Source organism: Salmo salar, chromosome ssa01 (genome assembly GCF_905237065.1).
Source record: "Salmo salar chromosome ssa01, Ssal_v3.1, whole genome shotgun sequence".
Lineage (NCBI taxonomy): Eukaryota > Metazoa > Chordata > Actinopteri > Salmoniformes > Salmonidae > Salmo > Salmo salar.
In genome coordinates this window covers 64239425-64253319 of record NC_059442.1, presented here as the reverse complement: position 1 = coordinate 64253319, position 13895 = coordinate 64239425, and the positions used below count along the sequence as shown (strand labels likewise).

Sequence of the window (13895 nt, the reverse complement as noted above, 5' to 3'; positions counted from 1 at the left end):
CAAGGGGTTGATATTTAAAAAAAAAATGTAAATGGTTAAAAACAAATGCCAAGTTGTGGAAAAGGGAGGGAAATTGAAGACCCCTGGAAAAGATGGCGGCAGGGAGGTCACAATGCTGAGACTGGGACACAAGTCGCAATAGCAATTTGAAATTGGTGGAAAAACATCTGACTGGGAGGTGTGATCATTGTCAGGAGGAGATGGAGACAGTGGAACACCATTTTTCAGTGCAAGCAATATGGCAGGGAAAGGGAGAAATTGTTATTAGAATTGCATAATGGGGTTGAAGAGCCAATATTAAGTGAACTGCTGGGGAAATCTTCAGGGGATGTACAGTATTTATGTATTTGTTTCCTTTGGGAGATGAGAATATTGGGTAGGATTTAGACCTTCCCTGTCTCTGGTCCACGCTCCAGTCCAGTTGGTGGCGGTAATGCACCTTAAAATTGGTTGCCAACCGCCATATAAATTCACAGAATAAGAAAAAGCAGAAGAGGCAGAAACGAGTTCTAAATTCGACACACACAGGGAAGTCAGTTACTCGACTTGTCAAATCTACACAGACTTTGAAAACCTAACAAAATAATACCAGAATAGAACGTTACTGAAGAAAATACCTTGGTAAGTATTAAATTGTACAAAACATGTGAACAAAGAGTGTTTGCATTTTATGTTTGTATACAAGACGTGTGCATGAATGTGTCCCTTTGTTTCAGTTAGAGACTGAATAATTGCTCATCTGCCATGGCCTCTGAAAAATGTTTTGCTAAAGGTAAGAAAGACTTTCTAAAATATATTTGTCATGTGTTGGTCATGGCTAGGCTATTCGTTGGAGCTAACGTTAACTGTGTTTTCTACCCTTTCTTGTCGTTGACTCTTTATATTGGTCGTTCTATGAATAGAGTGCCTTATGGGTAGTGTACTTTTGTCAAAATAACTATTTATTAAAATAGTATATTCTGTCATAAAGAGCACATGTTCAACTTTGTCCCATCTCAAGGGGACAGAGTTGACGATTTCATATTTCAGGGGGAATGGAAGCTTGGTTCAAATGATATTTTGCACAGTCATGACAATTTAACGTTTTTCTTTGGGAACAATTGTAATAGGCCATCTACTTCTGGTTAAGGAGGGGCTGTTTACTTTACAAGATATCTTGACGTATGACCTGATTTGGTCCTGGCATTTTGCAAAGTCACCATGATCGTGATGTGCTTCCTGTATGTAGCCTAGTACTCTTAGTTCTACAAAATTACTGTCACTGGATTATAGGGCTCTTGGTTCACAGTATCACTCAAGGGCTTTAAACACTCTATTCACAAGATCATGTAAATACATGACCATATCTGATAATTACAGCCAGGATCAAGTGGGAAAGAGTAGAACCATATGCTGAATAGCCAAGCAGGCAGTGAATGTTTATCAACAGAAGTAAGGAATCTGCAATAAACCTAATCTTAGCTCTTTGTTGGGTTTAATGAGTGGACATGATTTCCTTTTATTTAACAGGAAGCTCTGCTCCTGGCCTGGTTGCCAAAGGTCAAATCAGGCTCTACAGTATGAGGTTCTGCCCCTTTGCCCACAGAACCAGACTAGTGCTTCATGCCAAGGGGATCAAGTAAGTTGCTTCCAGTACCAACACAATTTTAAGGAGTTTGTGTTGTGTTACTGTCGTTTTACACAATAGCCTCCATAAATTTCACTAAGATTATATTAATAATTATCAAGTAACTTTTAATTTTGCCTTAGGCATGACACTGTCAACATTAATTTGAAAGACAAACCTGAGTGGTTCCTTAAGAAGAACCCTCTTGGCCTGGTTCCGACATTGGAGACTTCGAGTGGTCAGGTGATCTACGAGTCACCAATCACCTGTGACTACCTGGATGAGGTTTACACAGACAAAAAGCTGCTCCCAGCTGATCCTTTTCAGAAGGCCCAACAGAAAATGATGCTGGAGAATTTCTCCAAGGTATGCTCAGCTCTCAATACAATAATATTTTACACTCTAAAGCAAACCATGAAAGTATTCCCTTGACTTTTTCCACATTTTGTTACATTACAGCCTTATTGTAAAATTTCAGCATACTTTTTTTCTCATCAATCTACACACAATACCCCATAATGACAAAGCAAAAAGATTTTTGCAAATGTATTAAATCTGATATCACATTTATATAAATATTCAGACCCTTTACTCAGTACTGTGTTGAAGAACCTTTGGCAGTGATTTCTGCCTTGAGTCTTCTTGGGTATGATGCTACAAGCTTGGCACACCTGTATTTGGGGAGTTTCTCCCATTCTTCTCTGCAGATCCTCTCAAGCTCTGTCAGGTTGGATGGGGAGCGTCACTGCACAGCTATTTTTAGATCTCTCCAGAGATGATCGATCGGGTTCAAGTCCGGGCTCTTGCTGGACCGCTCAAGGACGTTAAGAGGCTTGCCCCGAAGCCACTCCTGCATTGTCTTGGCTGTGTGCTTAGGGCCGTTGTCCTGTTGGAAGGTGAACGTTTGCCCCAGTCTGAGGTTCTGAGCGCTCTGGAGCAGGTTTTCATCAAGGATCTCTCTGTACTTTGCTCTGTTCATCTTTCCCTCGATCCTGACTAGTCTCACAGTCCCTGCCGCTGAAAAAAAATCCCTGCAGCATGATGCTGTCACCACCATGCTTCACCGAAGGGATGGTGCCAGTTTTCCTCCGTCACTTGGCATTCAGGCCAATGAGTTTAATCTTGGTTTCATCAAACCAGAGAATCTTGTCTCATGGTCTGAGTCCTTAAGGTGCCTTTTGGGAAACTTAACCTGTTATGGATAGGGGGCAGTATTTTCATGGCCGGATAAAAACGTACCCGATTTAATCTGTTTATTACTCCTGCCCAGAAACTAGAATATGCATATAATTGTTTGATTTGGATAGAAAACACCCTAAAGTTTCTAAAACTGTTTGAATGGTGTCTGTGAGTATAACAGAACTCATATGGCAGGCCAAAACCTGAGAAGATTCCAAACAGGAAGTGCCCTCTCTGACCATTTCTTGGCCTTCTTTAGCCTCTTTATTGAAAACAGAGGATCTCTGCTGTAACGTGACACTTTCTAAGGCTCCCATAGGTTCTCAGAAGGCGCCAGAACGTTGAATGATGCCTCTGCAGTCCCTGGCTGAAAAACAGTAGCGCATTTGGATAGTGGTCGATCTGAGAACAATGAAACGGGTGCACGTGAAGAGTCCATTTTACATTTTCAGTCTTTGAGCGAAAACGACGTCTCCCGGTCGGAATATTATCGCTATTTTACGAGAAATCTCATAAAAATTGATTTTAAACAGCGTTTGACATGCTTCGAAGTACGGTAATGGAATATTTTGAAATTTTGTCACGATATGCGCCGGCGCGTCACCCTTCGTTACCCTTCGCATAGTGTCTTGAACGCACGAACAAAACGCCGCTATTTGGATATAACTATGGATTATTTGGAACCAAACCAACATTTGTTGTAGAAGTCCTGGGAGTGCATTCTGACAAAGAACAGCAAAGGTAATCCAATTTTTCTTATAGTAAATAAATCTGAGTTTGGTGAGTACCAAATTTGGTGGGTGTCAAAATAAGCTAGCCTGTGATGGCCGGGCTATCTACTTAGAATATTGCAAAATGTGCTTTCACCGAAAAGCTATTTTAAAATCGGACACTGCGATTGCATAAAGGAGTTCTCTATCTATAATTCTTAAAATATTATTTTTTTTGTGGACGTTTATCGTGAGTAATTTAGTAAATTCACCGGAAGTGTTCGGTGGGAATGCTAGTTCTGAATGTCACATGCTAATGTAAAAAGCTGGTTTTTGATATAAATATGAACTTGATTGAACAAAACATGCATGTATTGTATAACATAATGTCCTAGGAGTGTCATCTGATGAAGATCATCAAAGGTTAGTGCTGCATTTAGCTGTGGTTTTGGTTTTTGTGACATTATATGCTAGCTTGAAAAATGGGTGTCTGATTATTTCTGGCTGGATACTCTCCTGACATAATCTAATGTTTTGCTTTCGTTGTAAAGCCTTTTTGAAATCGGACAGTGTGGTTAGATAAAGGAGAGTCTTGTCTTTAAAATGGTGTAAAATAGTTATATGTTTGAAAAATTGAAGTTTTCGGATTTGAGGAATTTTTCATTCGCGCCACGCCCTATCATTGGATATTGAAGTGGTGTTCCGCTAGCGGAACATCTAGATGTAAGAGGTTAAAAAAGGCTGTTGTACTTTTTACTGAAGAGTGGCTTCCGTCTGGCCACTCTAAACGCCTGATTGGTGGACTGCTGCAGAGATTGTTGTCCTTCTGGAAGGTTCTCCCATCTCTGCAGAGGAACTCTGGAGCGCTGTCAGAGTGACCATCGGGTTCTTGGTCACCTCCCTAACCAAGGCTCTTCTCCCCCGATTGCACAGTGTGGCCAGCTCTAGGAAGAGTCTTGGTGGTTCCAAACTTCTTCCATTTAAGAATGATGGAGGCCACTGTGTTCTTGGGGACCTTCAATGCTGCAGAAATGTTTTGGTACCTTTCCCCAGATCTGTGCCTCGACACAATCCTGTCTCGGAGCTCTACGTAAAATTCCTCTGACCTCATGGCTTGGTTTTTGCTCTGACATGCGCTGTTGAATGTGGGACCTTATAAAGACAGGTGTGCCTTTCCAAATCATGAATTTACCACAGGTGGACTCCAAGTTGTAGAAACAATTTTCTAAAAACCTGTTTTCGCTTTGGTATTGTGCGTGTGTGTGTGTGTGTGTGTGTGTGTGTGTGTAGATTGTGGATTTATTTTGATACATTTTAGAATAAGGCTGTAACGTAACAAAATGTGGAAAAGGTAGAGTGTCTGAATACTTTACGAATGCACTGTATGTCTCCGTAACTTCACTACATTATAATAGCTTATTTTTTTGTCTTTTGCTTTTGAACTTAGATATAGACCCAGATACTTTACCAACACTACAGTTTGGATTGCAAATACATTTACCTTATTCTAAATATATTTTTTACAGATAACACCATATTTCTACAAGATACCATTGGGGAAAAAAAATGGAGAAGACATTTCAGTGCTGGAAGCGGAGCTGAAAGAGAAATTTGTGAAATTGAATGAAGTAAGTCAATACAGACCAGGGTTTCCGTTATGATAATGTGGCACTGGACATTTGATCAGCAGCATTTTAATTTACTGGACATTTGAGAAATGTGACGTGTGTCCTTACTGCACTCTTTGAAGACATTAGAATAACTGTCCACATTTACTTTTCCTCAGCCAACAAGATGAGTAATGAACCTCAAAATAACTAGCCTATACATAGGCAGCGTGTGAGTTTCATGTTTGGGGAAGCAAATTTTCACTGTAAAAATTCCATGCATCATTGTAGTTGCAGACTTATGTTAAATAGCCTAATGTGATGAGTGGAGGCCTGGGCTATAGTCTATATCAGATGTTTTCATTGCACAGGAAAAACACATTTCATGCAATTCTACTACACTTCATATGACTGGAGACATTAGCAGAATATTTTTTAATACAACAAATCGCAGGGTAGCCTACTCTGCTGACACTGACAAACTGGAGGAAGGAGTTGTTGTCCAAAAACAAACTTTTCTTAAGTGGCACTGACCCAACAATGATGGAGTGAATGTGCGCACTCACTGGGGATATGGCTGACGCTCTCCGCTGGTGCCAATAAGATAGGCTATATAGGCCATGTGTCAAACGCATTCCACCAACGGCTGAGTGTCTGCGGGTTTTCTCTCCTCCCTTGTACTTGATTGAGGAATTAAGGTCAAGAATTCGTAAGGAACTCCCCTCACCTGGTTGTCTAGGTCTTAATTGAAAGGAAAGACCCAAAACCATCAGACACTAAGCCCTCCATGGAATGAGTTTGACACCACTGCTATAGGTCTACTGTTGTTCGCTCAATTCAGTTGAGAATTAATAGTTAAAATCCAAGTTTTTTTTTTTCTCCATTGTCTTCTCTTTACAGCAATAGCCATTTGCTTTCCAAACTGTGTTTTCCCGCGATTGAATTTTGAAATATTGCGATATGCCTGGTTGGACCTCTCTATTTTTCACTGACAGTCGCAACTCAACAATTATTTGGTATTTACTGTGTGCACACTGCCTAATTTGCGACCTGCCTTTCCTTCCTACTGTAGTCAATACAATTTTAAAACAATCCACAACTAGGCTAGGGGAAGCTAATGATCCTCTGTGGCCAAATCATGCTTTAGTAGCCTATTTTGAATGATTTGTATTTATTTCTGTATAGTTTGGAGTATGCTAATTAGGTTATATAATTTTGGCAATCTTAATTCAATTTACTTAGGGAAAGCTTAGCTTCCCCTAGCCTTATGGACACGCCGCCTAGGTCAATCTACTATCCCCAATAGTAGAACATTTTACCTATTCTGTTAGTCAGCTTGCCAAGAAAGAAATAGCCCAAACTGACTGTGGAACAGATCGCAAATTCACACAACCAGTAGGCCTAGGCTAGATTATATATATTTCATGAGTCTGACGCGAAGGATGTACTGCTTTGTCAAGACAAGGGCCAAATACCCGTCATCTGTGTGAACACTAACATCAAGGCGGTGACCCGATCCTGTAGGTTCATGCTCTACAACATTCGCAGAGTACGACCCTGCCTCACACAGGAAGCGACGCAGGTCCTATTCCAGGCACTTGTCATCTCCCGTCTGGATTACTGCAACTCGCTGTTGGCTGGGCTCCCTGCCTGTGCCATTAAACCCCTACAACTCATCCAGAACGCCGCAGCCCGTCTGGTGTTCAACCATCCCAAGTTCTCTCACGTCACCCCGCTCCTCCGCTTTCTCCACTGGCTTCCAGTTGAAGCTCGCATCCGCTACAAGACCATGGTGATTGCCTACGGAGCTGTGAAGGGAACGGCACCTCCATACCTTCAGGCTCTGATCAGGCCCTACACCCAAACAAGGGCACTGCGTTCATCCACCTCTGGCCTGCTGGCCCCCCTACCTCTGAGGAAGCACAGTTCCCGCTCAGCCGGGTCAAAACTGTTCGCTGCTCTGGCACCCCAATGGTGGAACAAGCTCCCTCACGATGCCAGGACAGCGGAGTCAGTCACCACCTTCCGGAGACACCTGAAACCCCACCTCTTTAAGGAATACCTAGGATAGGATAAAGTAATCCTTCTAACCCCCCCCCTTAAAATATTTAGATGCACTATTGTAAAGTAGTTGTTCCACTGGATATCATAAGGTGAATGCACCAATTTGTAAGTCGCTCTGGATAAGAGCGTCTGCTAAATGACTTAAATGTAAATGTAAGAAAATACAGAGAGGAAGGAGGGTGGAGTGCCTTGTAAAAATTTGCAGACAAGTAGGTAAACCACCACTACCCTCCATATTATTGGCCAATGTGCAGTCATTGGAAAACAAACTAGACAATCTACGAATACCTCATGATAAGCTGTAGACCACACTATCTACCAAGAGTTGTCATCTATATTATTTGTAGCAGTCTATTCACCACCACAAACAGATGCTGGCACTAAGAACTCACTCAATGAGCTGTATAAGGACATAAGCAAGATCATTCTCATCAAGAAGCAGCCCTCCTAGTGGCCAGGACTTAAATCAGTTTTACCTAATTTCTACTAGCATGTCACGTGCAATCAAAGTAAGAACAACTCTAGAACACCTATACTCCACACACAGATGAAAACAAAGCTCGCCCTCCATTTAGCAAATCTTACCAGAAGCAATGGATTACAGGCAACATCAGCATTGAGCTAAAGGCTAGAGCTGCCGCTTTTAGGAGTGGGATACTAATCTGGACGCGTATAAGAAATCCCTCTATGCCCTCAGACGAATCATCAAACAGGCAAAGCGTCAATACAGGACTAAGATTGAATCCTACACCGGCTCTGACGCTCCTCGGATGTGGCAGGGCTTGAAAACTATTACGGACTACAAAGGGAAACCCAGCCGCGAGCTGCCCAGTGACGCGAGCCTACCAGACGAGCTAAATACCTTTTTATGTTCGCTTCAAGGCAAGCAATACTGAAGCATGCATGAGGGCACCAGCTGTTCCAGACAACTGTGTGATCACGCTTTCCATAGTAAATGTGAGCAAGACCTTTAAACAAGTCAACAAAGCCGGGGGGCCAGTCGGATTACCAGGAGGTGTACTCAAAGCATGCGGTAACCAACTGGCAAGGGTCTTGACTGACATTTTCAACCTCTCCCTGACTGAGTCTGTAAAACCTACATGTTGCAAACAGACCACCATAGTCCCTGTGCCCAAGAAAGCTAAGGTAACCTGCCTAAATGATTACCACCCTTAGCACTCACGTCGATAGCCGTGAAATGCTTTGAAAGGCTGGTCATGGCTCACATAAACACCATCATGCTGGAAACTCTAGACCCACTCCAATTTGCATACTGCCCCAACAGATCCACAGATGACGCAATCACACTCTACACTGCCCTTTCCCACCTGGACAAAAGGAACCCCTATGTGAGAATGCTGTTCATTGACTAGAGCTCAGCGTTCCACACCATAGTGCCCACAAAGCTCATCACTAAGCTAAGGACCCTGGGACTAAACACCTCCCTCTGCAACTGGATCCTGGACTTCCTGTCGGGCCACCCCCAGGTGGTAAGGGTAGGCAACAACACATCTGCCACGGTGATCCTCAACACTGGGGCACCTCAGGGATGTGTGCTTAGTCCCCTCCTGTACTTCCTGTTCACCCACGACTGCGTGGTCAAGCATGACTCCAACACCACCATTAAGTTTGCTGACGACGCAACAGTGGTAGGCCTGATCATCACAACGATGAGACAGCCTATAGGGAGGAGGTCAGAGACCTGGCAGTATAGTGCCAGGACAACAACCTCTCCCTCAATGTGAGCAAGACAAAGGAGCTGATCGTGGACTATAGGAAAAGGAGGACTGAACAGGCCCCCATTAACATTGACGGGCTGTAGGGGAGCGGGTCGAGAGTTTAAGTCCTTGGTGTCCACATCACCAACAAACTATAATGGTCCAAACACACTAAGACAGTTGTGAAGAGGGCATGACAACACCTTTTCCCCCTCAGGAAACAAAGATTTGGCATGGGTCCCCAGATCCTCAAAGTTATACAGTTGGACTATTGAGAGCATCATGATTGGGTGCACCACCGCCCGGTATGGCAACTGCTCGGCATCTAACCATAAGGCGCTACAGAGGGTAATGCGTACAGCCCAGTACATCACTGGGTCCAAGCTTCCTGGCATCCAGTACCTATATACTAGGCGGTGTCAGGGGAAGGCCCAAAAATGTATCAGACTCCAGTCACCCAAGTCATAGACTGTTCTGTCTGCTATGGTATGGCAAGCGGTACCGGAGCACCAAGTCTAGGATCAAAAGGCTCCTTAACAGCTTCTATCCCCAAGCCGTAAGAATGCTGAACAATTAATGAAATGGCTGCCCAGACTATTTACATTCACCCCCCGCCCTTACACTGCTGCTACTCGCTGTTTGTTATACTATGCAGTCACTTTACAAATTACCTCCACTAACCTGTACCCCTGCACAGTGACTCAGTACCAGTACCCCCTGTATTTTGCCTCATTATTGTTATGTAATTTTCTTGTTAAGAAAATATTTACTAAATAAATTAACTCTTTCTTGAACTGCATTGTTGGTTGAGGGCTTGTAATTAAACATATCACACCTGTATTTGGCGCATGTGACGAGAGAGGCTACTGGTCTTTATAAAAGAATTGCCTCTGCATGTGGTCGGATTTGGCATAGGCTACTTTGAAGCAAGGTAAAACATGCCTCATAATATGTAGTAGCGCTGTTCCGACAAAAAATATTGGTTAACCGAAAGTCTTCTGTTTTTGACCAATCAATTGGTTGACATTTAAAAAAAAAAAAAAAATGTCTCCATATAGAGACACACCCTATGTGTTTTTTTAATAATGTCAACTATGAGCTTGTCTGAGGCTTAAAGCTTATGGTTTGATGAAATAAGGCAAAGGCCTCACGAGGGCGCCAGAGATGTAGATAACCAGAAGGGGGGAAAAAACTTAACCTGACCAACTATTTTCCTCCTGCTGGTTTTCGCAGATTCTGCCATTACTCTCCTGAAGTTGCCGGTAATAGGTTGCCGACTCCTCGTGTAGCCTTTCTCATGTTGAATGCCAATTTCTTACCATTTCTACTGATCTGCGTGCCAGTTATGGTTTTAATATGGTACATTTTTGTGAGAAACATTTTAAGTTATAATAACATCTTCATATCTCAATCATTGTCATCTGGTTTTAGTCAAAATTCTATTCAAATCTAAATGAAAGTGATACCAACCTAAAAAATAACTTCTATTGCCAACCATGTAGAAATGGCCTACATAAAGCTAACAAATAATAACATTTCAGCCTGCAGGTAGAAAATATCCTGATTTATAGGACATTTATTTTTAAATCACATTGGCTACACATGGCCTGTCAGCAACGAACTTGAAACATTGTATCGACTTAAGTTTGGTCCAGCCCTGACATTTGCGCTAGCAACATTGTATAAAATATTCTTGTCCCTCAAGTTTCCCTGCCAGTGAGCTTGAGACAGACACAGTTGTAGGCTATTTGCACAAGGGATAGGAAGCAGTGCTTGACTTGGGCAGGAGTTCACTAGAGCTTAGTACCGGCAACTCAAGTTTTCTACTGCTTGAGCTCCTGTTCCTCTTATAGAATATTAGTAGAAAGTATTGTGGAACTCCTGCACCTAAATATAAACAGTACCAGCACCCAAAATGAGTACCGGTTCCTATTTCAGTCCAAGTCAAGAACTGATAAGAAGTAATCAGCTAGGCCTATTTTATGACATTTCCACTGGATCAGGGAATGCCATTTTTTTTCTTTCATGCTGAGGGGTTATTGAAAGGGAGAGATGTGTGCACGTCCTTACTCAACATTGACAGGAGCGCTCCAAACAAAAGACAATGACTAAATTTGACAACTTGTAAATGGAATGAAATAAACAAACTTGTTTCTCACAAGTGTAGGATGGGTTGTGCACTCTGCAAACAATGTGTCCACTCAGACCATGAGAACGGGAAGACTGGAATAATAATATTGAATGCATTAAAATAATTACCATAAGCAACAAACATTGCAGATGACAAATTATTGGAATTAACGGTAAATGTAATGGTGAATTGATATGAACTAACAATCAAACACAAACAATTTGCACAATGAAGTTATGAAACAATGAATGTGCACAAGTTGGCGGGAGATCTGGGTGCATGGCCAATTTGACATCTGCATTGGCCATGCAGCATTTACGGTGATATGGCCTCAGCAGAAGTCAGGGCATTCATACTTATTGCGCTTCATGGAGCAGTATAGAGCTGTTGTCAAGGAAGTGAGTTTGGGCGGTACATCCTGTATGAACACATTCATGAATTAGTTCACTGAAATATATATTTATTTATTACTGCTCGACTAAAACAATCTGTCGACCAACAGCCTAACGACCAGTCGACTAATTGGGGTCAGCCCTAATATGTGGTAAAATGTTCAGGTTTCAAACAATGAAGTAGCTACATATTTTCAAAATGCCCACTGCCTCCAGCTCATTGCGAAGTGGTGTGTGTGATGCACTTAAGCCTGCCTACTGTTGCCTAAGCATTTGAATGGCGAATTGGAAGCACACTTCAATTATCAGTTGAGAAATAAAAAGCTCTTTTTAATCATGGCCAAAAATATTTGTAAAATATTGTTGCGCAATGATTGGGCTTATAAAAGCTCTCTGACAGATTTTCCACTCAGCATCTGTCTGTATGCTGTGCACGTGTGATAAATAAGATGCATAAAGAATACACACACACACACACACACACACACGCCAATTTAATTCTACTAACTTGTGCAAATGAAACCATGACTGGGAAAATGCATTTCCATCAATGAATAGGCTAAAAAGCCTTATTTTGCAATGGGATTTTTCTTCTCCCGGTTATCTGGTGACAATTTTATTTATAGGCTTTATTTTTTTTTTACTGCCAAAAGCCGGCTATTACCGGCTAGCAGAAACCCTGCTAGATATAAACATTAACAACATATTACTACTGTTTTAGGGATTTACCTTGATTACATTCAGATTTAAATGTTTTGAAAGTTTAAGTCAATTTATTATCTTAATAGTTTACAATAAGATGGCATTATTCATGTCTCTAAAATACTGAACTTTTGTTTTCAGGATCTAGTCAATAAGAAGTCCAAGTTCTTTGGTGGAAATGCAATCACGATGATCGATTACATGATGTGGCCGTGGTTTGAGAGGCTGGAGATCTTTGAGTTGAAGCAGTATGTATCCATTCTAAATTAAATATAATTTTTTCTTTCAATTTAAGGCATCTCAACCCTAGAAATCCATAGCTATGTGGGAGTTGTGGAACACTCTTGAGACCTAGGCACGTATTCCCAAAGCGTCTCAGAGAAGGAGTGCTAATCTAGGATCATGTCCTCCCTGTCCACATGATCTTATTCATTATGATTTAAAAAATCCCAAATTGATCCAAGATCAGCACTCTTACTCTGAGACACTTTGTGACTACTGGCCCTAGTGTAAGAATAGCTGTCAACAAAGTCCTCCACATTATTGCATCTCATATAGGGTTTATGAGATCGATTAGTCCTCTTACTTGTGAGATTTAGTTTGGTTCACAACCAAAGTGCACTTTGAGTGACACGGACTCATTATTTCCAAAATGCAAATAAATGTCTCATCTCTAATTTCCAGCTGTCTGGATGGTACCCCTGAACTGAAGAAGTGGACAGAGCATATGTCCGAGGATCAAACTGTCAAAGCCACCATGTTCCCCACTGAGACCTACAAGGCATTTTACAAGACCTACGCAGATGGGAAACCCAATTATGACTATGGCCTGTAGATATGTGGCACTTAACCCTTGGCCGTCCAGTTTCCTGATTTTTAAATTACTCTCATTTTATATTCCTGCTAAGGTTATTAGGGCATTAGATGTACATGTCAATACAGTTGTGCATCTCATAAACTTTTCTGAAAGGTTATTTCTGTCTACAAAGTTAAAATATTTTCTGTTTATTTTTCATATGGAACATGGTCTGATTACCAGTGTTTTGAATGGACACAATACAATGTAGAATGATTGTAGTTTGGAACAAGTGATGATAGAGCATAACAAATGTTGATGGAACTATTTGAATGTCTTATGGTTGATTTCAATTATGCATTGTCCACACACAGCGTTTTTTACATGTAAACTATATGAATATCTTTATGTAATAAAGACTGCACAACTATAATCTGATATTTTTATATTGGTGTGCTGAAATCTGGAAGTTAAATCGTTTATATGATAGTCATCTCCATTATTTTCTTTTCACCACTAGTCCTGACATGAACCTATACTGTACCTGGACATGTCTGTGAATAGAGGGTGGAGTACTACTGTGGAATAACATAATCGCTTTGTGGAATTACGAATGCCACTGTCTTGCCTGTCAAGTAGCTAAATCTGTGATGTCACGTAGACTTAATTACTTGCGTTGTGATTTAGATATCATACAAATTGCCAAGACTGCCTTCAAGATTTATGAATAAACACTGCAACATGCAGCAATGCTAAAAGTACACTGTGTTAAAATAGGCAAGTTACAATATGTTCGTATTATAAATTGTATTTTAATGTTTAAGGACTCTTGGAAGATAAGTCCAAATGAGGCCTAAAAGAGAGAAATAAAATGAGAGGTACTGGTAATACAAAACCTGTACAACTTAATTTAAAAGAAAATTACAAATATTGTTGTATACACATTTTAATGTGTATTCCACTCATCCATTTCAAACCATGAATTTCAAT

At 41.2% G+C, this 13895-nt stretch overlaps 1 protein-coding gene across 2 annotated transcripts; it reads left to right on the top strand.

The window, feature by feature from the left end:
- The first annotated feature begins 473 nt into the window (after window positions 1-473).
- gsto1 (glutathione S-transferase omega 1) lies at window positions 474-13377 on the top strand. 2 transcript variants are annotated; one of them, XM_045719012.1, is made up of 7 exons: window positions 474-621; window positions 721-772; window positions 1510-1618; window positions 1750-1972; window positions 5022-5123; window positions 12251-12357; window positions 12794-13338. In XM_045719012.1, exons 2-7 carry the CDS (start codon window positions 745-747, stop codon window positions 12942-12944), a joined length of 720 nt encoding a protein of 239 aa, XP_045574968.1. In that variant the 5' UTR covers window positions 474-621; window positions 721-744; the 3' UTR covers window positions 12945-13338. The 2 variants fall into 2 exon arrangements, with proteins under 2 accessions (XP_045574968.1, NP_001134944.1); NM_001141472.1 differs by having other exon boundaries at window positions 521-621; window positions 717-772; window positions 12794-13377.
- Window positions 13378-13895: the final 518 nt, after the last annotated feature.